This window comes from Phytophthora sojae (assembly GCF_000149755.1).
Source record: "Phytophthora sojae unplaced genomic scaffold PHYSOscaffold_2, whole genome shotgun sequence".
Taxonomy (NCBI): Eukaryota; Oomycota; class Peronosporomycetes; order Peronosporales; family Peronosporaceae; genus Phytophthora; species Phytophthora sojae.
In genome coordinates, this window is record NW_009258116.1 from 11,389,193 (window position 1) to 11,415,539 (window position 26,347).

The following is a 26,347-nucleotide window of genomic DNA, read 5'->3' on the forward strand; positions in this document are numbered from 1 at the left end:
ATCAGTGACAACCGGGCAAAGTGGGAGAAGTGGGTCGGCATGGCGAAGGACTTCTTACGTACGAGGGATCTCAATGATGCAGCACACTCTGCACCTGAAAGCCCTCCTGCATCATCTACTTCATCCGAGAAAGCGGAAGTATACGACGAGAGCAAAAAAGTTCCTGGATCAACGACTCGTCGAACCCGCAGCAAGCCAAGCCACCGACACCGAATCTCGACCGCCATGACGACTCCATCTGGGTGTGTGCGTACAGCTCCTGTGAAGGTGTTCCCATGGGTCCTGGTCCTGCTGCTGCTCCTTGTCATCTTGCGGCTGCAAACGACGCTCTCGAGTATTGAGCGGAATCTGCTGATGAATACTCAGCTTATCAACCAGCTCCAGCAACAAGTCGTTGCGCTGCAGGCAGGAGCCTGTCCGGTGACTGCATAGCTTTCGCTTTAATTTCCTTACAACACTATTTTAATATTCCAAGACCATGACGCCATTTTGTCGAGTACATCAAAGTTCTACTATCTACCTAGTTTTCTAACGAGTCTTTGGCTTCCGAGTCGAACCACATCGTGTGGAAGTTCATGCGTTTTTGGAGCACAAGCAGCAACTGGTTCACCTGCAAATCGGTATATTGCTGCCTCGCGCGGCGAATTGATGCTCGGCCACGACCGTCACCTTTCAATGTCTTGATCCGAGCTCCGTTCTCACCAACTTTCTTCTGTTTCTCTCCAATGGACTCATCAGTAACAATGTCCTGGCGAATGCCATGCAATATACGCTGCAGAGCGCTGAGATGCTGACGCTGGAATGGATTGCGCATGGCGTACACATCCGACGGAAGATTCGCGACCATTTGACTCATTTCATACAGCATCAGTTCGTGGTCGGTCACGTTAAGGTTCACCAACGCAAACTTCGGACGCGTGACGACTGCGGTTACTCCGCGACTTTGATTTTCAAGCCACGACGTGATACTTGACCCCGCTGAGATGAACAGCAATTGCTCGTACTCTAGAACACGCAGCAACATCAAGCACAATCGGTTAGATAGACTGCTACGTTGGTTACCATTGCAAACGCGCGTACCATGTTGCGGCCATAGATTCGAGCTCGTAGGTTTTGTCGTTGACGTCACGCGTAGCAATTCCTCTCGAGATACCTTGACTGATGCAACGGCGATACAGAACAAACTTTGTTGCTCTTTGCTGCTGGTTGTGACGCAACGAGGGGCATTGTGAGATGCGCCCCAATGCAACCAAAGTGTTGCCGCCAATGGCGATCGCGTCCGAAGAAACGCAAAATTTGGACTAAACTGAAATTCCAACTGAAACCGAGCTTTCCCTGGCTCGGCAGCCGCAGCAGAAGGAAATTCTGGAACCACCGCGCACGAGCACACCCACCCTTGAGTAGACGACGTATGTCCCCCCTGCGGCGCTGTCAGCATGACAAAACTATCTGCCACCGCGGTGTCAGATAGATTGTTTAAGACGACTTCCGCACGTACAAGCGAAGACGATGGCACGTACTGAAGCACTCGAAAATATTCCAGTGACACTTGGTGCTCCAACGTGAGGTTACCCAATGAGGTTGAGCCACCATTTGCAGATTTCGTGATAACAGACCTCTGTGTAGAGGCGGCGACGATCGTTTCCATGTCTACAACCTTTTGCTGCTCCACGATGCAGTTCTCCATTTCACGGGTTGTAAGGAGAGTCGCCAGCAGCGAATTCTCCTTGCTGGAATATGCCGTTTGCTGCTGCTGTCGCCATTCTCGGACCATCAGCTGATTAAGCTGGCGGGCAAGGCAGCGCTTATCGTTCACGATCATCTGTAAACGCTCTAACTCTTGCATTCCATTGTCCAGACGTGTTGTGAGAGAATCGGTCAGCTTGCCAAGCTGTGCATGCGAAGCAGTGGGGGCACCTTCAACGCCATCAGTTCTGTCTTCGGCGCGAATAGCGCCCCTGTCGCGAGATGAGGCCTTTTGGGTTCGCTCAATGTAGAGGAATGGTTGTGGCTTCGAACCTGCATGGCCCCCCTTATAACTCTCTTTCTTATTGTTGCGGGGACGCTTTTTGGAGCGTGATTCGTGCTTGGATTTCTTTCCTTCTCGCAGCCGCAGTCGATGACAAGCAAGCTTCACTTCCGGTGTTGCAACTTTTTGCGTGATAAGGACACTGCGCTTCACAAGTTGTTCATCTTCGGTGCCCATATCGAGCCCTCCATCGCTCGCAATATCGCCACTATTTGACCCAGAAATGCCAGATACTTCGTTCAGGAGGAGTACTTGATCCTGCGAGTTAGTCGAAGCGTGCACACGGATAAAATCTCCAACATATGCGTGACCCACGTGATTAAATGCTGCCAAACCATCCGAATTCAGTGTTAGTTTTCGGTCAGCGCGTACAAATAGAAAAGTATGTGCAAACGACGTACACAAGAGGAGTTCAAACGTAGCGTTATCCAGGCTGCTTGAAAATTCCAACATAAAGAATGATCTGTTCACGTCATTACAGCGAATGCCGAGGACATACCGTTTGTCCGAGCTTTCTTCACACATGCACCACCTGACATCGAGGATACACGTAATACCGGCGTTAAAAGCTACGAGCACAAAGCTTTAGGATTGTCAATGATGAATACAACGTACATTTCGGCCGGTTGTGCAGACAGCACATAGGAGGCCAGCAGAATGCCATTTGTGTGCACATAGATCGTATTGCTGGAAGCCCCAGTGACTACCAGCGTCGATACACTCGTATCCGTGATTGCAGCCCGAGACACTGTACCTTTATCCCAATACATGAATGAAGACGCCATTGTAGAAGATGAAGCTGTGAAGTCCCACTGGTTCAACTCCGAAATAAAGCAACAACAGGTCACTTGCTCCGGCTTCCACAAAACTCCACTACACCCGGGTACCGGCAAATATCGACATTCCGTTGACCTCCCATCGCCACAATGCTCTTGTTCATCCTCAACATCAAGGACAAACCAAGTATGGTTCTCACTGCTTGTTGTATCACAGAATACATACACAGACATCAGATACACAGAGAATCACAACTGGAGGATGAAGATCAACTTCAACGTACCTATCGGTGGAAGGGGATGGTTGCAATCGCTGGACATGAATCAGCAAATGGGGCCTGGTGCAATACGCCTCACTGATGTACGCGCATGACACAACTTCACTTGGTGCCAACGCATCGCCCCCGATGCCATTCATCACGTCAACTTGTTCTCGCCAGATGCAAAACCCAACGTCCCCACCTCCCGATGTCGCTCTTCTCAGCTTCAACACCGTCGCCATTCGCGATCCACGTTCAAAAAGCAAAAGGTAAGGTCCATCCGCCAAGAAAACTTGCAGTAATGCACCACAGTCGACAGTTGCGAGTTCACCGCCACTTTTTCCAGTCAACGTCGGGAATTCCAACTCGTTCAAGACACGCAATCCCATCTCGCTGGCAGTCTCCGTCTCGTGCAGCAAACAAAAGAGCAACCGAGTTCCAGCTCTCGACTGAGAAGGCACAGTTTCGCCATCCGCATCACTGGTTTCGTTGTCTTTCGCAGATCTTCGACGCTTACGAGGCACTGGCGAACTCGAAGGCGCCGACACCTCCTTATCCCCATGAAGAAGCCGGAAGACAAGTACCGGGTAGCGTCTGCACCGTGGCAATAGACAACACCAGTAAGTGATAACAAGGCCGATTAGTCAGACGTCAAATATGCAGCATGAGCAAGTTAAACCTACATGACTGACGTCGTGTCTTCCACCTCTTTGGCGGCCACAAGACGCGCGTCCACGAGCAGCGCAGCGGCATCCGAGTCGCTCTGAACAGTGCAGCGAATCAGCGAGACCTTCTTCTCCTCGGCGTCGACGTCTACACGCTGGATCTGCAGCTGCCCAAGCTCGAGACGCAGCAGGAACAGCGCACCACCCCACTGCAGTAGCTTGGTGCCCATGATCAATCAGAGCGTAACCAGGGGTTACACTCGGCTGGGACAATTATGCCGGCGTAACCCCTGATAACAGGGGGTTACACTACACCGGCGATGCCACGCACGAAGCTGCTGCTGCTGGCAGTGCTGCTGTCGCCATTGTGGCTCAGTCTCGCGCTGATATGGGGCGTGCTGGGGCTTCTGCTGACGATGCCAGTTACCCGCGTAGCTGCCCTCGCTCTGCTGCTGCTGTGGGCGCCCTGGAGCTTCGATCTCTGTGGGTCGCAAGCGCTGCCCATCCAAGTGCCGAGCGCTGCCACTGCGTCCCTGGCTCTGAGTCTCGTGATCCCCAAGAACCCGTTGCTGCACCTATCGGCGTGGGTGATTCTGGTTCAGTACGTCGCTTCCAACACGCCGGTGGACTCGCACGCGGCGCTTTGGTTCGCGGGTCTCGCTTGCTTCGTGTCCGCGTGGAGCTCCACGAGTCGCCTGAGGCTGTGGCTCCCAGCTGACGAGACAATTCTCCACACAGTCGAGCACAAGATCTACGAAAGCTTCCTGGGGTCGGGATTCACGCTGAGCACTGTGGCTGGATTGGGGACTGTGCATGTGCCGTACGCAGGAGGTGAGGGAGACAGGCAAGAGCGCCCTCGGACTGTTGTTCTCGTTCATGGATATGGAGCAGGAAATGCGTTCTGGGCGGCGGTGAGACGAGATTACTAGTTCCTTGTTGGCTGGTTGGTGACGATAGTACTAACGGGTTGGCGTCGACGGTGTTTAGAATTTGAAAGACCTCGCGAAGGCCTTTAATGTGGTACGTTGGGGGGTCGAAAGCTTTGGTGGATGTCTTTATAAATGTGATGATTGTCTTGTATAGTACGTCGTAGAGTGGAAGGGTATTGGGCGATCGCTGCGTCCAAAGTTCAAGCCAAGAAACACTGCTGAAGCCGACGCATTTTTCGTCGAGTCACTCGAGGAGTGGAGGAAAGAGCTGGTGGTAAGGGGTTCTGGTTCTCGGTGCGGTGTGATGATTATTTCACTTCTTAGCATGCAGTTTGCTGTTGGTTGTGGTATCAGCTCGACAAGTTTGTTCTTGTCGGACATTCAATGGGAGCTCTCTACGGAACATACTACGCGTCTAAGTATCCCACCTCACTGCAACACGTGATCTTGGTTTCGCCCGCTGGTGTCCACGCTTCGTCGTTGGCCCATTCTGAGCTCCCACTTGTCCGCCGAATTGCATTTGCGTTGCATCTCACCCCAATGGTACGGAGTGAGCGTGACTGTTTGGTGGTAAGTTGTGCTGACGGTTATTGCTGTGCAGTCGGCAGCCAGGGGAATGGGCCCTCTAGGCCCGCGTCTGGTCCACTGGATGGTGAAGAAGCGCCTCTCATGGACTCCGCCCAGCAACGCGATCCGCACGGGCGAGCTGGATTTCGAGCTCTTTGCGAAGTACTGCTACCACAACTGGGCGCTAAAGGCTTCAGGTGACATCGCAGTTCACACACACTTGCACCCTGTAAGTATTTGCTGCTAGAATGGTTGTGTAGGTATTCCTCCTGACTTGGCATTACCTTTCTGTTGCCAGGGTGCGGCCGCGCGGGGGACACCACTCTCCGAGATCATCGTGCCCGAGAAGTGGTCGTTGCCCGTGACGTTCATCTACGGCGGTGGGCCGGACTGGATGCCCAAGGAGCACGGCGAGGCCGTGGTGGAGCGCCTGCAGAACTCCGAGTGCTACTCGAGCTTCCGCGTCGTTCCGTTGTCGGGGCACCAGGTGTTCCTGGACAACCCGAGCGCGTTCAACCGCGTGCTCATCGCGTCGGTGCGCGACTGGGAGGTTTCCAGCGCCAGGAAGCCCCGCGACAACCAGGAGGTGAGCACGGCGAGCTGAAGAGCGTGCCGATCGATGAGATCGACATCGTCGCCAATATTACCTTGCACCCGCAGATTACTTGGTCACTCTGATTACGGGCCAAATTTATCACTTCTGAAGGACATTTTTGTATGCCTCCACTTGTCTCACTGTAATTCCGCCTTGCTTACTTCATCGTTATAAACAGGTTTTGCGCAGGAATGTTGGTTACTTCCAACTTCACATCGCGCACTTCCATCGCAGTCAGTAACGAATTTCAGCAGCACAGCGCACTCGGACGTTGTCATGCCGTCCAGCACCTCAGAGGAGCCGCCGTCTCCGCGCCCAGGCCCGCCCGCCTTGCTCCGCTCGCCGGGGATGCGCGTGGCGCTGCTGGTGCTCACGCCGCTCTTGGCGCTGCTCCTGACGCTCTGGGGCTTCGTGGGGCGCGTCCTCACACTGCCGACCAAGGTGGCAGCCGTCGCCGCGCTGGTCGTCATGTGGGTCCTGTACCTGTGCATCCCGCACATCCCCGTGCATCTGCTGGACTGGCCGCTGGTCATCACGTTGGGACTCGCCGTGCTCTCGCAGCTGCCGCGCCACGATAGCCACGTCGTCCACGCGGCGGTGACAGCGGCGCTCGTGGTCTACGCCATCGTGCGCGTGAGTCTTACGAGTCTGGAGAGCGGCAGCACCGAGAAGTCCATCGTGGACGCTCTGGCCGTGCTCTGCTGCCTGTTCCCCGTGTGGCTGTCGGTTTGCAACCTGCACCTGTGGCTGCCGTCGGACCTGAGCGTGCTGGAGAAGGTGGAACGCAAGATCTACGAGCAGTACCTGGTGACGGAGTTCAAGCAGACGAAGGTCGCGGGGCTCGGTACCATTCTTGTGCCGTATTGTGGCGACGGCAAGCAGCTACCGCCGCGTAACCTGGTGCTGGTGCACGGATACATGGCTGGAAATGCCTTCTGGGCTGCGGCAAGTGATGTTTTTGTTGCTGTTGTCTTAGCGTCGGGTGTGATGCGTACTAATGGTGCTTGTTGCTGTTTCTATGACATGTGAACAGAATCTGCAAACTCTGGCGAAATCCTTCAACGTGGTAAGTTTTCGATGGGTTTCATTGTAATGGAATTCTGACGCTAACGAACTAACGATCGGACAATGTCTTGCAGTACGCAGTTGAGTGGAAAGGCATCGGGCGCTCGGACCGCCCGAAGTGGCATCCGAAGACGGACGAGGAGATGGACGACTTTTTCGTTGAGTCGCTTGAAGATTGGAGACGGGAGGTTAATCTCGACCGCTTCATTCTCTGTGGCCACTCGATGGGGGTACGTCAACTAGGCAAAACTGGTCGGACTTCTATTGCAATTGTCGCTGATGCTGTTGTTCTGCGACGACAATGTTTTCTTTGCCAGGCCATGTACAGTACCTACTTTGCGGAGAAGTACCCGCAGCGCATTGAACACCTTATTCTGATATCCCCGGCTGGGGTCAACAGCAGCGGCCTGAGGAAGGAAGATCTACCGTCATTTTTGAAATTCACGTCGCTGTTTTACATCACACCGATGGTACGCAGCACCCTCGATGTTGTGTGACTCCTTTGGTACCGATGGATGACTAGTTTTGTTGTTCGTGCGATTCTACATGTAGAGTGCTATCCGGTTCGCTGGTCCTCTAGGACCGGGCCTCGTACGATGGTCTTGGCGGCAGCGCATCAAATGGACGCCGGCTACGAACATCGTTCGATCTGGAGAAGTGGACTTTGGTCTCATCACCGACTACTGCTACCACAACTGGGGCCTTCAGGCGTCTGGCGACATTGCGTTCTACACACATTTGCACCCCGGTGCAAGTGCGAGACGTCGGGCGCTGGACGGAATCCTTACGCCGGAAAAGCTGCGGGTTCCTCTTACCATAATGTACGGTGGTGGCATGGATTGGATGAACTCGGAATACGGTGAAGCTGTTGTTCGCCGTCTGGAGAAGACCCAGTACGCCGTTTTCCGCCTCGTACCGATCTCGGGCCACCAGGTGTTCATGGACAACCCGGGCGATTTTAACCAAATGCTGATCCAGGCCGTGCGTGACCAAGAGCATGCGGCAGCTTCATTTAACTGACTCGGGCAAGTGGCAAATAGATTGGTATGGAGAGAGGCCCGCACTAATAATACCTAAACGAGTGTGGCAGATATGTTAATCATGTGGTTGCTGTCATTTGACTTGCTTGCAGACACCTTTATTGCCATGTTCGACAAAGATGCGGGTCGCATTACGCCCGTCAGCTGGACGGGAGAGCGGTGAATTGAGGTGGGCCATCCTGGATATGCGCGTTCCATACATCAGACGCCCTCGATCGGCGGCAGCCTTGTGAAGGCTCATTCTGCGATCTACACGCAAAAGCCCAAGTCTACAGCAGCATACAACCCCTGGACGTACTCAAGATGTCAAACCGCAGCGAAGACGAGTGGAGTTTGGTGAGCGATGACGAGGTCTTGTCGGAATCGAGCTATGATGAAGTGGATCCCGAACCTGAAGCCTTCGAGGAGATTGAAGCTGAGGTGGCGGGACCAAAGCAGGAAGCCCCGGTCACTAGAGCAGAGACAGCCAAAGCATCAAGCAGCGTCGACGAAACTGAAGACGTGCTATCTCTTCTCGCTGACACCAAGCGTTCAACCGCGGGTTACTCTCGAGAGATCCGCGTCACGCTGCTTTCCTCCGCTCACCAAGAGTGGCTCGTTGGCGCACCACCTCGGTACTCTCCGACACCATCGGCGAACAAGTCGCGAACGAAGAGCACCAAGGTCGCGTTTTGCGGCTCTGCAGTCCAGCCCAGGTCCTTCCCCGACCGCCTTCGAGCTCTCACCGCTGCCATGCGCCCGCTACCAGAAGATGTGCAGCCACCAACATACACTGAAGTGACAGCGTTCAAGCAAGATCAGTCCACGCAAGTCAACCTGGACGCCACCGCTCCGGAATCGCGCGGCGAACCTCGAGAAGCCCTACTTCGATCCGCCCTTGACCGGTCCATGATGATGGCAAACCAACTTCGCAGCAAGTCTCAAGACAAGGAGCGGCTTTCGTTTCGAATTGCGGAGTTGGAGAGTGTGGCTAGTCAGACCGAGCAACAAGCACAACGAAGTGCGATGAAGCTCAAGCTGAACGAGCGCAGTATGGCACTCACCAAACAGCAAGCGAAACTCACAGCCGAGTACCACGATAGCCTGAAGGCGATCGCTGACGACCTACGCCACAAGAATGCCCAGCTGGAGGCTAGGCAATCTGCTCTTCGAGGTAAGGATGAAGCTCTGGCCTTGCGCAGCTTGGATGACCTTGAAGAGCTGGAAGCCGAACTGGCGCGCGGAATGGACCGTGTCCGTGCTGCGCTCCGAGCGAAGTACCGAGCCGCAATGGACAAGCAGCGCGAAAAGGAGCAGTGCGTCGTGTGCTTCGCTAAGCCGGTCTCGGTGGTTCTACTTCCATGTCGTCATCAGGTACTCTGCGCATCGTGTGCGCTGCGAGTGACGACTTGCCCAATCGATCGCCAAGACATCAAAGATAAGGTGCTCACCTACGGGCTCAGTGCCTACAACGACGACAAAAACTAGTTTGCTTCAGTGAATAGCTCCTCAGTGAAGCAAAAATGAATCTGTGTGTGATGCTTAGGTTCCTCGTTCAATTGAATCGCTGCGACCGACATCCATCCAGGCAGCTCAGTCGAACATGCCATTGTAGAACTGCAGCAGTTGTTGGCGACTCTTCTGGCTCTGCAAGTCTGCAGCCGAACGGTCCAACTTCCGTTTGATCTTCTTGCCTGAGATAGCGCTGCGGACGGTGTCCGAGTCAGATGACGACGAAGATGAAGACGAGTCGTCGTCGTGGTCGCGCCTACTGCGGCTCTTCTTGTGCCGCTTCTTGTGGTCCTTCTTCTTTTTCTTCTTCTTGGACTCGGACGACTTGTGCTTGCGTTTCTTATCGTCAGCGCTGCGGTGCTTCCTCTTCTTCTTCGAGTGGTGCGATCTTTTCCGCTCCTTCCTGCCGCTGACGCTCGAGTCCGAAGAGGAGGATCTGCTCCTGCTTCTGCTCCGGGACGACGATGAGTCCGACGACGACGACGACACACGACGCTCGTGCTTTCGTCGGTGGCTGCAGTCCCGAGGCGAGCGCGAGCGATGGCGCCCTCGCTCCCTGGATTATCACATGATTAGATTCAAGGTGACGAGCGCTCCAGACTGACACGTAGTGGGTGGACGGACCTGGACGAGCGGTCCTTTGAGCGCGACCTGGAGCGCGACCGAGCGCGGGGGCGCCCCGGCGACTTGCTGCCTACTCAGCCGTTACGTCGTTTTCCATGTCCTAAGCGTCGTTAGCAAGCTTCCTTCTTGGCTGGGAACGTATGCGTAGCGGCGCCATGAACTTACCACTCCGGCGCTCACGAGCCATTTCGGCTTTGAATCTTTGAAAGATAAAATTTGCGTTTTCTCTAAATATAGAGAAAATGCATAAAAGCAATGCGATTGTTGTGCTGGACAAGGGAGCTCTCAACTGCTAGCTTATTGGGCGTTTGGGTAGTGATGTACGTATTGCCGTTCTCCAACATAATCGGGTTATCCCTGTTCCGCTTGAACGCGCTTCGCTTCGGTATCTAGGCATCCACAGTACCAGACACTCCTGTTCATATTTTTCATATTGTTTATAGTACTCGCTACAGTATCACCAATCCATTATTTGCTTACACCACATAGATCGATAGCATGGCGATTGACCGACGGCTGGATCTCTCCACCAGCACCTCTGCTGTTGCAGGCGTTCGGCTCACATGAACCATTCGCCCCAGGATAAATGAATGAAATGCAGTACAGTATGTCCGAATCGGACAGTCCCGGAAGCCAACACATGCGCGCTCTCGATAAACCTACCATATGCGTGGAGATGCACAGTACTTAAAGCAGCATATTGAGTGGATCGAACCTCGACTCTGCGCTGCGTACTGTAGTCTTCGCTACGTGTACCTGGAGGAGGACGCGCTTCCAGCAGATTGAAGCCAACTTCAAGCCCCGTTTTCGATAAAGTGCGATCAAATTCCCCCTAAGTGCGATTAGCGGCCAAAGGATCTCATCAAAGACATTCCGCTGAAGCTGAGCTCGAGCTAGAGAGGAGTCGTCGTCAGCCTTCGAGAGCATGAGCGTGTGGCTGGTGTCCGTCCCGAACGAGGGCGACAGCTCGTCCGAGACGACGTTCCTGTCGCTCAAGGCGGAGACCGCCTCCAGTCGCCACGACTACGCCGGTACAGACCTTACCGTAGCTCCTCGTGTTTTCAGCCGCTGTAACTGACCTCTGTGGCCTCCTGTCTGTGCCGCTGCAGACTGCATCCGCGTGGAGCTGCCGTCGGATCTGCTCGTGGGGACGCTGGACTCGCTCATGGTGCGTCCGAGGAGGCTGCTGCTGGCTGGCGCTGGCTTTGGAGAGACTGAGCTCTGATTCTGATAACTCTGGGCAGGCGCTGAGCGACGACTTGAACCGCGTGGACCTGGTGATCGAGAGCGTCGTGCGCAAGATCGAGCGCCAGTTCCACGACCTGAACAAGGGCGACCAGGCGCTTACGGTGGATGGAGGTGCGGGCGCTGCAGTTGTTGCTGGGCGTGGAGTTCTGTGCTAACCAAGTGGCTTGTGTGGGTCTGTTGCAGTGCCGGTGGAGCGCTACTTGAGCTTCTTCTCGTGGGACGAGGCCAAGCACCCGCACCGTCGACCGTTACCCGAGATAGTCAGCATTATCCAGTCGGTAGGAGAGCTGTACTGCTTCTATAGGGGTCATATCAAGTAGACTGATGCCTTGATGGTGTATTGATTGCAATTGCAGTCCGTGGGCAAGATCGAAGAGGAACTCAAGCAGCTGAGCACGCGCTACGCGGAGAAGAAGCAGCAGTTTATTGGTCTTCAGCGCAAGAAAGGGTACGCGTTGAGTTCCGTCTTCAAGGTGATGTTGGGCTGACTAATTCGTTGTGTTTTGTGATGTCCTAGTGGCAACCTGATGGTGGCGAACCTGAACGACGTCCTGACGCCCGACGTCGTGTCTACGTCGGACTTTGTGAACACTGAGTACCTGCAAACGATGGTGGTGATCGTGCCCAAGAACTTGGAGGAGCAGTGGCTGAATGAATACGCGCAGATTGGGGACCAGATTGCGGAGTATGGTCCTAAGGGCTCTCGTGGAAATGTCCGCGGATCGCCTGTTGTTCCAGGGTCATCGCGCAAATTGATGGAGGAGGGCGACTCTGCTGTATACACAGTGACGCTGCTTAAGGGTCAGTACCAACCGGGATTTGTGGACAAGGAAGGAAACTTCGAGCCTGGCACCACGGTGGACTACATCGAGGACTTCAAGACGCGCGCCAAGGAAAAGCGATTTGTGGTCCGTGAGTTCAACTTCGACCCCACAAGTCACGCGTCAAACGAAGAAGCTATCGCCGAGCTGGAAGTGGAGGTCGATCGACTTTGGTCGGCTCTAATCCGCTGGTGCAAGGCGCACTTTGGAGAAACGTTTATTGCCTGGATGCATATCAAGGTGCGGTGCATGATCACAAGTAGATCGATCTACAGTATTCTCGAGATTAACCGTTCCTTTTTGCTGATTCTTGTACAGATGATTCGCGTTTTTGTGGAGTCCGTGCTTCGCTACGGTCTCCCCGTGAACTTTGTCGTTGCCATGTACAAAGTACGTAATTTCCATGTAGATGCAGACGTGTTGGTGTTTTTAACGACGTTCCTAATTTGCTTTTGCTGCACTAGCCGCACTCGGGCAAAGACAAGAAATTGCGTGCAGTGCTGTCAAAGAAGTATGCTCACCTGCAGCCGGCGCAGTTTTCGGGCCTTGAAGAGGGTTCTTCAGGCTCGTCGCAGGTCGAGTACTATCCGTACGTCACAAACGCCTTCCACCCACTCAGCACCACTTAAATGCAGTGCGGCGTGCACCGAGACAAATGAGCTGGTCAGGCCAAGGCAGGCTGAGTTGCGTATGGATTTTAGTACCAAGATATCCTGAACGCTAACGAGATGATCAAAAACTAACTCGTGATGTTGTTCAAGATTGCGAACGCGAAAGTGTTTGAAAACAATAAAAAACGAAGCCACCACCGCAACATTAAAGCATGCTCAGCAGCACAGGGTCGGAGTAGTCGACCCCTCCACTCGAGCTACAGCTTTTGAGCCGCCTCACACCTGGGTCGTCACGCACTTTCATGTGGAAAACGAGTTGAATCAGCTCGCGCAGGTCGCTCACGAACAGCAGCTGAACCCGATCCTTGGCGTTGACACGCTCGCGTGTGCTGTCGGTGGACACTCCAGCAAATTCCTTGCGTAGCTCCTCCGCCTCGTTCTTGTTTCCACGAGGCAAAATGACTCGCTTGATGCCAGCGCGAATAGCAGCCAGCACCTTCTCCCGAATGCCACCAACAGGCAGAATGACGCCGCGTAGAGTGATTTCTCCTGTCATGGCGATGTCGACAGGAACAGGGAGACCTGAAATCACCGATAGCAATGCGCATACGATGGCACCGCCAGCAGATGGACCGTCCTTGGGGATAGCACCCTCGGGGAAGTGGATATGAACGCCGGAAATGTCATCTAACGACAGCGAATTCGGTCCCGATATCCCCCCTGCATCCGCGAGGTTTTCTTCCAGTCGCGGCAGGTCAAGGAGGTGCGCATTCACGAGCAACCACGAGAGCGCAAGCTGCGCTGACTCCTTCATAACGTCGCCAAGCTTGCCAGTAAGCTTCAGGGTAGGCGCGGGGTTCGTCATTGCTAAGGCATTCGATGTAGCGATCTTGCTCAAGGGTGTGCGCCGCGTGCACGATGCTTCAACGAAGAGAATAGAGCCTCCAGCTGTGCTCCAGGACATGCCCGTTGCCACGCCTGGTACACTAGAGCGCAGAGCAACCTCGTTGAATACAATTTCGGGCCCAAGGATCGAACGAATCATCTTCTTGTCGATGTAGATCGGGTCGAACGACGCAAGTCGATCAACACTGCCTCCATCTTTTTCTGTCTTTTGCTCGGTTTCATCAAGCTCGCGCACGAAATCGACCGCCACATAGCGACACAGTGCACCGACCTGCCGCTCCAAATCGCGCACTCCAGCTTCACGAGTGTATCGCATTATCAGGTAGCGCAGGGCTTTGTCTGACACGCGCACCATATCTTTTCGCAGACCGTTGGCTTCAATTTGCTGAGGAAGAAGGTAGCGCCGAGCAATCTCCACTTTCTGCTCCACACTGTATCCACTGAGTTCGATGACCTCCATGCGGTCAAGCAGAGGGCCCGGAATCGTGTCCAAGCTGTTGGCTGTAGCTAGGAAGAGCGTGCGACTCAAATCGAAAGGCACGTTCAGGTAGTGATCAGTGAAGGTGTTGTTCTGGTGGGGGTCCAACACCTCCAGTAGCGCACTAGCCGGGTCACCTCGGAAGTCCTTGCCCAGTTTGTCCACCTCATCCAGTAACAGCACCGGGTTGTTAGTCTCAGCATGACGAAGGGCATTCAGGATGCAACCCGGCATAGCGCCAACGTAGGTCTTTCGGTGGCCTCGAATTTCCGACTCATCGTGAACTCCACCAAGCGCAACCCGCTCGAACTTACGGTTCGTAGCTGTTGCAATGGAGCGGCCCAGTGACGTCTTACCAACACCAGGCGGGCCAACGAGACACAGGATCGGGCCACGCATGTCGCGCTTGAGGCTGCGAACAGCAATGTACTCGGCGATCCTCTTTTTGACCTTGTCAAGGCCGTAGTGGTCTGCGTCAAGCTGCTTGCGCACCCGCTCCACCAGCAGCGAATCGGCTGTGGAATTGTTCCATGGAAGCTCAGAGAAGAACTCGAGGTAGTTGTGCAGAATGCCGTACTCCGGCTGCATGGCAGTCATGCCTTTAAGACGGCGGAGCTCACGTTGAGCGACCTTCGCAGCTTTCGGTTCGAGACTCAGAGCGTTCAGCCGGTCTTCCAGCAGTTTCAAGTCACTAGCGTTTTCTCCGGCAGCTCCATCGTCGCCGGCCTCTCCAAGCTCCTTCTTGATAGCTTCAAGCTGCTGTCGTAGCAGAAACTCCTTGCGGGTCCCCTCCAACTTGTCCTGTACTTCACTCTGAATCTTGCGTTGCAGCCTCGCCTTCTCCGTTTCTTGTTCCAGCAAGGCTACTGCCAGTTCACACCGCAGAGCGACTGGTACAGCTTCCAGAACTTGCTGCTTCTCGTCCACGCCCACGTTCAGGTACGACACCACCACGTCCGCCAGCTCTCCCGCCGACGAGTTGCCAATAGCGTCCACGAGCCCATTGCTCCTACGCAGCAGCGGCGCACTCTTGGCCGTCTCGAGATACTCCTGCGTCAAGTGCTTGAGTCTCAGCGCCAGTTGCTCCAGCGTCAGCGCCGTCTCCTCTGCCTTGGCGCCCTTGACCGGCACCGGCGCCACCAGCCGCTGCACGGAGCCGACGAGATAGGGCCTCGTCTGGGCCACGTCTTGCAGCTGCACTCTATGCAGACCTTGCACCAGCACCGAGAGGCCGGGCACGCCTCCTTGCATACGCGTGAGCTGCACGACGCGCGCCACGGTTCCGACGCTGTAGACGGCGTCCTTGGCCTCCGCGGTCGTGGGCAGCACCTGGTGTGTGTCCGCGTCGCCGTCTGCGCTGCTGCGGCGCGTGAAGATCGCCAGCGTCAGCGACGTGGAGGCCGCCGTGTCGCCACCGCCCGAGCGCCGCGACATCTTGGGCGCGCGCACCTCCCACACCAAGTCCTTGAGCAGCTGCAGCGCCGACGCCGACGTGATGGCGAGCCGCAGATACGTCCGCGGGAATAGCACCTTGCCGTCCAGAGGCAGGATGGGCAGCTGCAGCGGCGCCGTGGCCGTGGAAGTCGCGCGGTCCTCCATCGTCGAGCGGCTTGCCGCGAGGAGGCACGTTCTGGAATGAAGTGGCGAAGTTGACGAAGCTTTTCGAGCAGCTACGGACCGGATTAAGTGGTGCAGTCTATGAATAGGAGAACTGATTGCGTCAAATTATCGAGTTGAGGTTGGCAGAAGTGCACATGGTATTGCGGGACAGAGAGTGAGTTTGTTTGTTTGCAGATGAATGGTATTGAGTTCATACGCAAGGCCGCCACTTCGTCTTGGCGGCCCATTCTACACAGAGTTGATGCAGTGGGGGAATACGAAGTTTCGAGTTCTTGTCAACAGGGACCAACGTACATTTTGTCGATGACGAAACGTACATTTAAAAAGGAACCTTATGCTTAGAGCAGCAGAGTCTTGGAGCTCTTGGTCGCCGCCTTCTCGGCCACGGAAGTCTGGAGCTGCTCCTGCTGGAAGTAGTCGTCCTCGTCCGAAGCAGACTCGGACTCGCTGTCATCCTCCTCGTACAGGGGGGTCTTGCCCTTGGTGGCAGCGCCGCCCTTGGTGGCGCCCTTCACCAGCGTCGGGTCCTCCTCATCGGACTCGTCGCCAATGATGCCGTCCCCCGAGGCGTCGTCGAAGAGCTCGCCAATGGAGCTTGCCGTCCAGAGGCAGGATGGGCAGCTGCAGCGGCGCCGTGGCCGTGGAAGTCGCGCGGTCCTCCATCGTCGAGCGGCTTGCCGCGAGGAGGCACGTTCTGGAATGAAGTGGCGAAGTTGACGAAGCTTTTCGAGCAGCTACGGACCGGATTAAGTGGTGCAGTCTATGAATAGGAGAACTGATTGCGTCAAATTATCGAGTTGAGGTTGGCAGAAGTGCACATGGTATTGCGGGACAGAGAGTGAGTTTGTTTGTTTGCAGATGAATGGTATTGAGTTCATACGCAAGGCCGCCACTTCGTCTTGGCGGCCCATTCTACACAGAGTTGATGCAGTGGGGGAATACGAAGTTTCGAGTTCTTGTCAACAGGGACCAACGTACATTTTGTCGATGACGAAACGTACATTTAAAAAGGAACCTTATGCTTAGAGCAGCAGAGTCTTGGAGCTCTTGGTCGCCGCCTTCTCGGCCACGGAAGTCTGGAGCTGCTCCTGCTGGAAGTAGTCGTCCTCGTCCGAAGCAGACTCGGACTCGCTGTCATCCTCCTCGTACAGGGGGGTCTTGCCCTTGGTGGCAGCGCCGCCCTTGGTGGCGCCCTTCACCAGCGTCGGGTCCTCCTCATCGGACTCGTCGCCAATGATGCCGTCCCCCGAGGCGTCGTCGAAGAGCTCGCCAATGGAGCTTGCCGTCCAGAGGCAGGATGGGCAGCTGCAGCGGCGCCGTGGCCGTGGAAGTCGCGCGGTCCTCCATCGTCGAGCGGCTTGCCGCGAGGAGGCACGTTCTGGAATGAAGTGGCGAAGTTGACGAAGCTTTTCGAGCAGCTACGGACCGGATTAAGTGGTGCAGTCTATGAATAGGAGAACTGATTGCGTCAAATTATCGAGTTGAGGTTGGCAGAAGTGCACATGGTATTGCGGGACAGAGAGTGAGTTTGTTTGTTTGCAGATGAATGGTATTGAGTTCATACGCAAGGCCGCCACTTCGTCTTGGCGGCCCATTCTACACAGAGTTGATGCAGTGGGGGAATACGAAGTTTCGAGTTCTTGTCAACAGGGACCAACGTACATTTTGTCGATGACGAAACGTACATTTAAAAAGGAACCTTATGCTTAGAGCAGCAGAGTCTTGGAGCTCTTGGTCGCCGCCTTCTCGGCCACGGAAGTCTGGAGCTGCTCCTGCTGGAAGTAGTCGTCCTCGTCCGAAGCAGACTCGGACTCGCTGTCATCCTCCTCGTACAGGGGGGTCTTGCCCTTGGTGGCAGCGCCGCCCTTGGTGGCGCCCTTCACCAGCGTCGGGTCCTCCTCATCGGACTCGTCGCCAATGATGCCGTCCTCCGAGGCGTCGTCGAAGAGCTGGTCAATTAGGTCGGGTATCGTGCCCGTCTTGGTGGCCTTCTCAGTCTTGCTCGACTTGGACGACTTGGTGGCGGGCTCCTTGCCGCCCTTCACCAGGACGTCGTCGTCGCTGCCGGACTCCGAGTCGTCCTGAACGATGGGGGTCTTGCCCTTGGTGGCACCCTTCACAAGGGTAGGGTCCTCGCTGCCAAACTCCGAGTCGCTGTCGTCCAGCCACGACAGGTCGTCGTCGCTGCCAGACTCGCTGTCGTCCGAGGCCTGCTCCTCCTCGAAGGTGTCGATGATGTCCTGAAGGTCGACCTGGTCGCTGCCACTGCCAGATGAACTCGTAAATTTCTCTAAGACGTCAAGGAGTTGCTGACGTTTGTCCTGGGCACTGCTGCTGCTGCCAAAAAGCGACGCCACGGTGAACGTCCAGTCGGTGCCCTCTCTGACGAACAGGTTGTTCACGTCGTTCGTGAGACACTGGGCCCAGCGCATGTGGCACTCGTTCGTGTGCTCGACACCCGTATCGTCCCTAACGGGCTCGTACTTGTCCGGGCACTCGTCCGGGCAGGCGTCGCTGCCGCTGGCGTCGAGCGAGTCCGAGGCCGAGAAGTCGAAGTCCTCGCTGGCGCTGGCATCGTCCGACGAGCGGAGGTAGGCCGGGTTGCCGGCGTTGGCGGCGGTGACGGCGAGAGCCGCAAGAACAAGGCCAGCAGCGAACTTCATTTTTGATGTGATTCGGGAGACGAGAGGTGTGTGCTGCGCTTCGCGAATTGGAGAATGAACGATGGTATGATAGGCTCCTGACTCCCACGACACCATCCTGGTTTCTATCTCAAGGCGTTCAATCCGGAGCAAGTCCCATTTGAAGAACAGCACGGCGCATAGTTTGCTGCATAGTACTATCGTTTATGCACGAGCACGATATACCCCATCTGAAAGGATTGAGGGCTATTTGCGACGAACACCTAGGCGCGCGTTTGGTCGGCAACAGCTCCAAGTCAGATAGATCCCAGGCAGATCCTCCACTATGCCCGCCAGCGGATCTGCTTGAAGAAGCAAGTCTTGTACGCAGCGTTTTGCTTGTTCGCTGTCTCCGACTTGGGAATCCCAAGATATTTTCGCGTCTTGGACAGTGTAAACTTTGACGGCAAATGCATGGCGACCAACTTCATCAAGAACTGTCGCCTTCGGCGGCTGAATTTATACAAAATGAGCCCTGTAGCTGTAGAATGTGCCCTTTTGCCGCAAAGTAAGAGAAAAAAACTGTAAGTATCCCGTAAACGCAGGTTAGATGGATGTGTTCGCAGTGAGAAAATGGGCCTCATCACTGCTTGAGTCGTTCTAAGCCTCGGTTTAGATGAAATGATTAACCGGCTGAGAACTTGATTTCGGATTATTCGGGAGAGGCAACACTGTTGCCAACAGTACATCTGTGCTCGTGGATAGAGAACATCATCTCAGCATTCTCTATAGGACCGCGTTCTAAACAGTCAAAAGTTCTGCACCTATCCTATCCGTACTTGTCAAGTTTGTACGCTCGTACAGTATTAAAGCACAAACTTGAAAGTGAAATGGTTGTTAGGCCTTGCAACCATTTGACTGGCCAAGGCCCTAAAACGTTGTGCCGACGGCGGACCCCGTCGGCGAAGGCCTTGAAGAAATATACCTTTGGGAGCGCGCCCTGATTTCCATGGAAAGACAAATACTGTAATACGGTACATTCAGTAAAGAAAAAAAGTCGTCAGCCTTGCGAGAGTGTTTATCTAAGATCCAAGTAATCCCTGCACAAGACTTCATGCATTTGCTTCATGTCGCTACAGTACTGTACTGTAAGCCTGTCTTGGCCAGCAGCAGGATTGTGATGCACAACGTTTACGAGTACCGTGCACAACCAGTCGGCAACCCGCCCGGGGAAATTCGCTCTTGTAGCACCCGGGTCTTTCCTAGACGCACACATTTGTCCACTGGACGTCAGCCTTACCGCTTCACCGTGGGACGATGTATAACGTAGCATGTCACCACATCTAACACACTGTAAAATCAAAAACCTTTACAAACTACACCAATATATGTATTTACATTAAACCGTGACCTTCGTGCTCCTGGAGGCAGAAAGCGTCTTCTCAGGACCTGCCTCGACTGGGGCTTTCATGGCCTTCGCACCCTTCACCAGCGTCGGGTCCTCCTCATCGGACTCGTCGCCAATGATGCCGTCCCCCGAAGCGTCGTCGAAGAGCTCGCCAATGGAGCTTGCCGTCCAGAGGCAGGATGGGCAGCTGCAGCGGCGCCGTGGCCGTGGAAGTCGCGCGGTCCTCCATCGTCGAGCGGCTTGCCGCGAGGAGGCACGTTCTGGAATGAAGTGGCGAAGTTGACGAAGCTTTTCGAGCAGCTACGGACCGGATTAAGTGGTGCAGTCTATGAATAGGAGAACTGATTGCGTCAAATTATCGAGTTGAGGTTGGCAGAAGTGCACATGGTATTGCGGGACAGAGAGTGAGTTTGTTTGTTTGCAGATGAATGGTATTGAGTTCATACGCAAGGCCGCCACTTCGTCTTGGCGGCCCATTCTACACAGAGTTGATGCAGTGGGGGAATACGAAGTTTCGAGTTCTTGTCAACAGGGACCAACGTACATTTTGTCGATGACGAAACGTACATTTAAAAAGGAACCTTATGCTTAGAGCAGCAGAGTCTTGGAGCTCTTGGTCGCCGCCTTCTCGGCCACGGAAGTCTGGAGCTGCTCCTGCTGGAAGTAGTCGTCCTCGTCCGAAGCAGACTCGGACTCGCTGTCATCCTCCTCGTACAGGGGGGTCTTGCCCTTGGTGGCAGCGCCGCCCTTGGTGGCGCCCTTCACCAGCGTCGGGTCCTCCTCATCGGACTCGTCGCCAATGATGCCGTCCTCCGAGGCGTCGTCGAAGAGCTGGTCAATTAGGTCGGTGGTCGTGCCCGTCTTGGTGGCCTTCTCAGTCTTGCTCGACTTGGACGACTTGGTGGCGGGCTCCTTGCCGCCCTTCACCAGGACGTCGTCGTCGCTGCCGGACTCCGAGTCGTCCTGAACGATGGGGGTCTTGCCCTTGGTGGCACCCTTCACAAGGGTAGGGTCCTCGCTGCCAAACTCCGAGTCGCTGTCGTCCAGCCACGAGAGGTCGTCGGTGCCCGACTCGCTGTCATCCTCGTAGATAGGGGTCTTGCCCTTGGTGGCGACGCCACCCTTGCCCTTCACAAGGGTGGGGTCCTCGCTGCCGGACTCCGAGCCGCTGTCAAGGAGCCACGACAGGTCGTCGTCGCTGCCAGACTCGCTGTCGTCCGAGGCCTGCTCCTCCTCGAGGGCGTCGATGATGTCCTGAAGGTCGACCTGGTCGCTGCCACTGCCAGATGAATTCGCAAATTTATCTAAGGCGTCAAAGAAGTCCTGAACTTCTTTCCTGTTGCTGCCGCTGCCAGTAAGCCAATCCGTGGTGAACGTCCAGCCGCTGCCGTCGGTGCTGTCTGTGCCGAACATGTTGTTCAGGTCGTTCGTGATGCACTGGGCCATGCGCATGGCGCACTCGTTCACGTGCTCGACACCCGTATCGTCCTTAACGGGCTTGTATATTTCCGGGCACTTGTCCGGGCAGGCGTCGCTGCCGCTGGCGTCGAGCGAGTCCGAGGCCGAGAAGTCGAAGTCCTCGCTGGCGCTGGCATCGTCCGACGAGCGGAGGTAGGCCGGGTTGCCGGCGTTGGCGGCGGTGACGGCGAGAGCCGCAAGAACAAGGCCAGCAGCGAACTTCATTTTTGATGTGATTCGGGAGACGAGAGGTGTGTGCTGCGCTTCGCGAATTGGAGAATGAACGATGGTATGATAGGCTCCTGACTCCCACGACACCATCCTGGTTTCTATCTCAAGGCGTTCAATCCGGAGCAAGTCCCATTTGAAGAACAGCACGGCGCATAGTTTGCTGCATAGTACTATCGTTTATGCACGAGCACGATAAACCCCATCTGGAAGGATTGAGGACGACAGAGGATACTTGCACCGGGTCAGCTCCAGTCGGTGCAGCGTGGTGCACCGACAGAGGATACTTGCACCGGGTCAGCTCCAGTCGGTGCAGCGTGGTGCACCGGGCTACACCGACTGGCCCTGTGCACGGTAAAAGAATAGGCTGACACTCTGTTTTTTGTCGAGAACATTTCCGTATGTTGGTTCAAGTTGCTGCCACCAACCAACCAACCGAGCGAGCACCAGCACGAGCATGGGCCAAGTGGCCAAGTCTGATCAATTTGGCCACCGAGTTGGAGGACTTGATCGCCAAGTCCTTGGGTCTAAGTGTCCTCACAGTAACACTACATATCACTTCGGTTCGAGAGCAAGCGGCTGAGCTGCACTAGATGCTGTATTCTGTATGTTACTGTACCATTGCGTATAGTCTGAAGTAGCTACAGTACTGACAAAAGTGCGTCGAGGCGCTAAGCAACACACGCTGGATCTACTTTAATGTTTAGTGCCAACTACTTGTTACCACAACATGTTGCCTGCCGGGCTGCGCTTGGCTGGACGCCCCCGCGCCAAGCAGTCTAGCGAGCCGAGTACTGCACGAGGCGCTGGAAAGCTCGGTGCAGGGCCCCCCTCCGCAAATTCCGCGTGCTTGTGTTGGTCCTGTGCGCACAACTCCACCCCAGCTAACACGCAAATGATACCATGATCTTAGCACACACGCACACCCTCTCCTAGCGAGCAGGGGCTTGCATTTCGACGGCCTCGCACCTGCCGACGTCCGCTTGCCTCCTTCTCGTCCTTTTCGCAAATGAAGGAGTTCCTTCACCGATTTCGGAGTGTTGAACGTCAAATCACCAGCTGTAGCTCTAAGCACATCTCAAGATCTCTTACTGGCTGGCCCGGTGCAAGCAGCCACTATCGTTTGCGACGAACACCTAGGCGCGCGTTTGGTCGGCAACAGCTCCAAGTCAGATAGATCCCAGGCAGATCCTCCACTATGCCCGCCAGCGGATCTGTTTGAAGAAGCAAGTCTTGTACGCAGCGTTTTGCTTGTTCGCTGTCTCCGACTTGGGAATCCCAAGATATTTTCGCGTCTTGGACAGTGTAAACTTTGACGGCAAATGCATGGCGACCAACTTCATCAAGAACTGTCGCCTTCGGCGGCTGAATTTATACAAAATGAGCCCTGTAGCTGTAGAATGTGCCCTTTTGCCGCAAAGTAAGAGAAAAAAACTGTAAGTATCCCGTAAACGCAGGTTAGATGGATGTGTTCGCAGTGAGAAAATGGGCCTCATCACTGCTTGAGTCGTTCTAAGCCTCGGTTTAGATGAAATGATTAACCGGCTGAGAACTTGATTTCGGATTGTTCGGGAGAGGCAACACTGTTGCCAACAGTACATCTGTGCTCGTGGATAGAGAACATCATCTCAGCATTCTCTATAGGACCGCGTTCTAAACAGTCAAAAGTTCTGCACCTATCCTATCCGTACTTGTCAAGTTTGTACGCTCGTACAGTATTAAAGCACAAACTTGAAAGTGAAATGGTTGTTAGGCCTTGCAACCATTTGACTGGCCAAGGCCCTAAAACGTTGTGCCGACGGCGGACCCCGTCGGCGAAGGCCTTGAAGAAATATACCTTTGGGAGCGCGCCCTGATTTCCATGGAAAGACAAATACTGTAATACGGTACATTCAGTAAAGAAAAAAAGTCGTCAGCCTTGCGAGAGTGTTTATCTAAGATCCAAGTAATCCCTGCACAAGACTTCATGCATTTGCTTCATGTCGCTACAGTACTGTACTGTAAGCCTGTCTTGGCCAGCAGCAGGATTGTGATGCACAACGTTTACGAGTACCGTGCACAACCAGTCGGCAACCCGCCCGGGGAAATTCGCTCTTGTAGCACCCGGGTCTTTCCTAGACGCACACATTTGTCCACTGGACGTCAGCCTTACCGCTTCACCGTGGGACGATGTATAACGTAGCATGTCACCACATCTAACACACTGTAAAATCAAAAACCTTTACAAACTACACCAATATATGTATTTACATTAAACCGTGACCTTCGTGCTCCTGGAGGCAGAAAGCGTCTTCTCAGGACCTGCCTCGACTGGGGCTTTCATGGCCTTCGCACCCTTCACCAGCGTCGGGTCCTCCTCATCGGACTCGTCGCCAATGATGCCGTCCCCCAAGGCGTCGTCGAAGAGCTCGCCAATGGAGCTTGCCGTCCAGAGGCAGGATGGGCAGCTGCAGCGGCGCCGTGGCCGTGGAAGTCGCGCGGTCCTCCATCATCGAGCGGCTTGCCGCGAGGAGGCACGTTCTGGAATGAAGTGGCGAAGTTGACGAAGCTTTTCGAGCAGCTACGGACCGGATTAAGTGGTGCAGTCTATGAATAGGAGAACTGATTGCGTCAAATTATCGAGTTGAGGTTGGCAGAAGTGCACATGGTATTGCGGGACAGAGAGTGAGTTTGTTTGTTTGCAGATGAATGGTATTGAGTTCATACGCAAGGCCGCCACTTCGTCTTGGCGGCCCATTCTACACAGAGTTGATGCAGTGGGGGAATACGAAGTTTCGAGTTCTTGTCAACAGGGACCAACGTACATTTTGTCTATGACGAAACGTACATTTAAAAAGGAACCTTATGCTTAGAGCAGCAGAGTCTTGGAGCTCTTGGTCGCCGCCTTCTCGGCCACGGAAGTCTGGAGCTGCTCCTGCTGGAAGTAGTCGTCCTCGTCCGAAGCAGACTCGGACTCGCTGTCATCCTCCTTGTACAGGGGGGTCTTGCCCTTGGTGGCAGCGCCGCCCTTGGTGGCGCCCTTCACCAGCGTCGGGTCCTCCTCATCGGACTCGTCGCCAATGATGCCGTCCTCCGAGGCGTCGTCGAAGAGCTGGTCAATTAGGTCGGTGGTCGTGCCCGTCTTGGTGGCCTTCTCAGTCTTGCTCGACTTGGACGACTTGGTGGCGGGCTCCTTGCCGCCCTTCACCAGGACGTCGTCGTCGCTGCCGGACTCCGAGTCGTCCTGAACGATGGGGGTCTTGCCCTTGGTGGCACCCTTCACAAGGGTAGGGTCCTCGCTGCCAAACTCCGAGTCGCTGTCGTCCAGCCACGAGAGGTCGTCGGTGCCCGACTCGCTGTCATCCTCGTAGATAGGGGTCTTGCCCTTGGTGGCGACGCCACCCTTGCCCTTCACAAGGGTGGGGTCCTCGCTGCCGGACTCCGAGCCGCTGTCAAGGAGCCACGACAGGTCGTCGTCGCTGCCAGACTCGCTGTCGTCCGAGGCCTGCTCCTCCTCGAGGGCGTCGATGATGTCCTGAAGGTCGACCTGGTCGCTGCCACTGCCAGATGAATTCGCAAATTTATCTAAGGCGTCAAAGAAGTCCTGAACTTCTTTCCTGTTGCTGCCGCTGCCAGTAAGCCAATCCGTGGTGAACGTCCAGCCGCTGCCGTCGGTGCTGTCTGTGCCGAACATGTTGTTCAGGTCGTTCGTGATGCACTGGGCCATGCGCATGGCGCACTCGTTCACGTGCTCGACACCCGTATCGTCCTTAACGGGCTTGTATATTTCCGGGCACTTGTCCGGGCAGGCGTCGCTGCCGCTGGCGTCGAGCGAGTCCGAGGCCGAGAAGTCGAAGTCCTCGCTGGCGCTGGCATCGTCCGACGAGCGGAGGTAGGCCGGGTTGCCGGCGTTGGCGGCGGTGACGGCGAGAGCCGCAAGAACAAGGCCAGCAGCGAACTTCATTTTTGATGTGATTCGGGAGACGAGAGGTGTGTGCTGCGCTTCGCGAATTGGAGAATGAACGATGGTATGATAGGCTCCTGACTCCCACGACACCATCCTGGTTTCTATCTCAAGGCGTTCAATCCGGAGCAAGTCCCATCCGAAGAACAGCACGGCGCATAGTTTGCTGCATAGTACTATCGTTTATGCACGAGCACGATAAACCCCATCTGGAAGGATTGAGGACGACAGAGGATACTTGCACCGGGTCAGCTCCAGTCGGTGCAGCGTGGTGCACCGACAGAGGATACTTGCACCGGGTCAGCTCCAGTCGGTGCAGCGTGGTGCACCGACAGAGGATACTTGCACCGGGTCAGCTCCAGTCGGTGCAGCGTGGTGCACCGGGCTACACCGACTGGCCCTGTGCACGGTAAAAGAATAGGCTGACACTCTGTTTTTTGTCGAGAACATTTCCGTATGTTGGTTCAAGTTGCTGCCACCAACCAACCAACCGAGCGAGCACCAGCACGAGCATGGGCCAAGTGGCCAAGTCTGATCAATTTGGCCACCGAGTTGGAGGACTTGATCGCCAAGTCCTTGGGTCTAAGTGTCCTCACAGTAACACTACATATCACTTCGGTTCGAGAGCAAGCGGCTGAGCTGCACTAGATGCTGTATTCTGTATGTTACTGTACCATTGCGTATAGTCTGAAGTAGCTACAGTACTGACAAAAGTGCGTCGAGGCGCTAAGCAACACACGCTGGATCTACTTTAATGTTTAGTGCCAACTACTTGTTACCACAACATGTTGCCTGCCGGGCTGCGCTTGGCTGGACGCCCCCGCGCCAAGCAGTCTAGCGAGCCGAGTACTGCACGAGGCGCTGGAAAGCTCGGTGCAGGGCCCCCCTCCGCAAATTCCGCGTGCTTGTGTTGGTCCTGTGCGCACAACTCCACCCCAGCTAACACGCAAATGATACCATGATC

The 26,347-nt window shown here is 55.1% G+C and overlaps 13 protein-coding genes across 13 annotated transcripts in view; 5 read left to right on the forward strand and 8 right to left on the reverse strand.

Annotated features, from left to right (window-relative positions):
- Positions 1-27: 27 nt before the first annotated feature.
- PHYSODRAFT_285218 (hypothetical protein) lies at positions 28-490 on the forward strand. Its single transcript, XM_009523408.1, has one exon. It carries the CDS (start codon positions 40-42, stop codon positions 430-432), a length of 393 nt encoding a protein of 130 aa, XP_009521703.1. The 5' UTR covers positions 28-39; the 3' UTR covers positions 433-490.
- Positions 491-520: 30 nt separating this feature from the next.
- On the reverse strand, positions 521-3,960 carry PHYSODRAFT_481874 (hypothetical protein; the record flags this gene model as incomplete). Its single annotated transcript, XM_009523409.1, has 5 exons — positions 521-1,005; positions 1,081-2,355; positions 2,431-2,561; positions 3,171-3,659; positions 3,749-3,960. 5 exons carry the CDS (start codon positions 3,958-3,960, stop codon positions 521-523), a joined length of 2,592 nt encoding a protein of 863 aa, XP_009521704.1.
- A 174-nt stretch (positions 3,961-4,134) lies between these two features.
- PHYSODRAFT_435087 (hypothetical protein) lies at positions 4,135-5,773 on the forward strand (the record flags this gene model as incomplete). The annotated part of the gene is made up of 5 exons (XM_009523410.1): positions 4,135-4,641; positions 4,814-4,933; positions 5,014-5,202; positions 5,261-5,455; positions 5,525-5,773. Coding segments are annotated over 5 exons (1,260 nt in total), but the record flags the coding sequence as incomplete, so codon positions are not given.
- Positions 5,774-6,289: 516 nt separating this feature from the next.
- PHYSODRAFT_484709 (hypothetical protein) lies at positions 6,290-7,906 on the forward strand (the record flags this gene model as incomplete). Its single annotated transcript, XM_009523411.1, has 5 exons — positions 6,290-6,775; positions 6,855-6,887; positions 6,961-7,116; positions 7,204-7,379; positions 7,441-7,906. 5 exons carry the CDS (start codon positions 6,290-6,292, stop codon positions 7,904-7,906), a joined length of 1,317 nt encoding a protein of 438 aa, XP_009521706.1.
- A 323-nt stretch (positions 7,907-8,229) lies between these two features.
- PHYSODRAFT_484646 (hypothetical protein) lies at positions 8,230-9,393 on the forward strand (the record flags this gene model as incomplete). The annotated part of the gene is made up of 4 exons (XM_009523412.1): positions 8,230-8,346; positions 8,426-8,487; positions 8,622-8,892; positions 8,977-9,393. The coding sequence occupies 4 exons, from the start codon at positions 8,230-8,232 to the stop codon at positions 9,391-9,393; spliced, it is 867 nt and encodes a 288-aa protein (XP_009521707.1).
- A 105-nt stretch (positions 9,394-9,498) lies between these two features.
- PHYSODRAFT_327328 (hypothetical protein) lies at positions 9,499-10,228 on the reverse strand (the record flags this gene model as incomplete). Its single annotated transcript, XM_009523413.1, has 3 exons — positions 9,499-9,973; positions 10,042-10,111; positions 10,207-10,228. 3 exons carry the CDS (start codon positions 10,226-10,228, stop codon positions 9,499-9,501), a joined length of 567 nt encoding a protein of 188 aa, XP_009521708.1.
- Positions 10,229-10,943: 715 nt separating this feature from the next.
- PHYSODRAFT_359667 (hypothetical protein) lies at positions 10,944-12,851 on the forward strand. The gene is made up of 7 exons (XM_009523414.1): positions 10,944-11,072; positions 11,151-11,209; positions 11,286-11,400; positions 11,473-11,567; positions 11,646-11,737; positions 11,807-12,500; positions 12,575-12,851. Exons 1-7 carry the CDS (start codon positions 10,967-10,969, stop codon positions 12,737-12,739), a joined length of 1,326 nt encoding a protein of 441 aa, XP_009521709.1. The 5' UTR covers positions 10,944-10,966; the 3' UTR covers positions 12,740-12,851.
- Positions 12,852-12,926: 75 nt separating this feature from the next.
- PHYSODRAFT_486731 (protease) lies at positions 12,927-15,704 on the reverse strand (the record flags this gene model as incomplete). Its single annotated transcript, XM_009523415.1, has 2 exons — positions 12,927-13,547; positions 13,650-15,704. The coding sequence occupies 2 exons, from the start codon at positions 15,702-15,704 to the stop codon at positions 12,927-12,929; spliced, it is 2,676 nt and encodes an 891-aa protein (XP_009521710.1).
- A 359-nt stretch (positions 15,705-16,063) lies between these two features.
- Positions 16,064-16,636, reverse strand: PHYSODRAFT_327331 (hypothetical protein; the record flags this gene model as incomplete). Its single annotated transcript, XM_009523416.1, has 2 exons — positions 16,064-16,398; positions 16,606-16,636. The coding sequence occupies 2 exons, from the start codon at positions 16,634-16,636 to the stop codon at positions 16,064-16,066; spliced, it is 366 nt and encodes a 121-aa protein (XP_009521711.1).
- A 111-nt stretch (positions 16,637-16,747) lies between these two features.
- Positions 16,748-17,320, reverse strand: PHYSODRAFT_327332 (hypothetical protein; the record flags this gene model as incomplete). The annotated part of the gene is made up of 2 exons (XM_009523417.1): positions 16,748-17,082; positions 17,290-17,320. 2 exons carry the CDS (start codon positions 17,318-17,320, stop codon positions 16,748-16,750), a joined length of 366 nt encoding a protein of 121 aa, XP_009521712.1.
- A 111-nt stretch (positions 17,321-17,431) lies between these two features.
- PHYSODRAFT_327333 (hypothetical protein) lies at positions 17,432-18,388 on the reverse strand (the record flags this gene model as incomplete). Its single annotated transcript, XM_009523418.1, has 1 exon — positions 17,432-18,388. One exon carries the CDS (start codon positions 18,386-18,388, stop codon positions 17,432-17,434), a length of 957 nt encoding a protein of 318 aa, XP_009521713.1.
- Positions 18,389-19,745: 1,357 nt separating this feature from the next.
- PHYSODRAFT_327334 (hypothetical protein) lies at positions 19,746-19,983 on the reverse strand (the record flags this gene model as incomplete). The annotated part of the gene is made up of 2 exons (XM_009523419.1): positions 19,746-19,829; positions 19,861-19,983. The coding sequence occupies 2 exons, from the start codon at positions 19,981-19,983 to the stop codon at positions 19,746-19,748; spliced, it is 207 nt and encodes a 68-aa protein (XP_009521714.1).
- Positions 19,984-21,188: 1,205 nt separating this feature from the next.
- The window catches only part of PHYSODRAFT_420139 (hypothetical protein), a gene marked incomplete at both ends in the record, with an annotated part of 7,700 nt that continues 2,541 nt past the window's right edge, over positions 21,189-26,347 (reverse strand). Inside the window, one exon of the mRNA XM_009523420.1 lies at positions 21,189-21,294. Within this exon, the coding sequence (XP_009521715.1) occupies positions 21,189-21,294 (106 nt within the window). The remainder of the gene's footprint in view (positions 21,295-26,347) is intronic.

What these genes read in the sequence shown, in the direction of transcription:
- PHYSODRAFT_285218 (XM_009523408.1), top strand. Translation starts at nt 40, where the DNA reads ATGGCGAAGGACTTCTTACGTACGAGGGATCTCAATGATGCAGCACAC.
- PHYSODRAFT_359667 (XM_009523414.1), top strand. Translation starts at nt 10,967, where the DNA reads ATGAGCGTGTGGCTGGTGTCCGTCCCGAACGAGGGCGACAGCTCGTCC. An exon ending in CAGTCGCCACGACTACGCCG is followed by an intron (nt 11,073 to 11,150) that starts GTACAGACCTTA and finishes GTGCCGCTGCAG; the next exon opens with ACTGCATCCGCGTGGAGCTG. An exon ending in GGTCTTCAGCGCAAGAAAGG is followed by an intron (nt 11,738 to 11,806) that starts GTACGCGTTGAG and finishes GTGATGTCCTAG; the next exon opens with TGGCAACCTGATGGTGGCGA.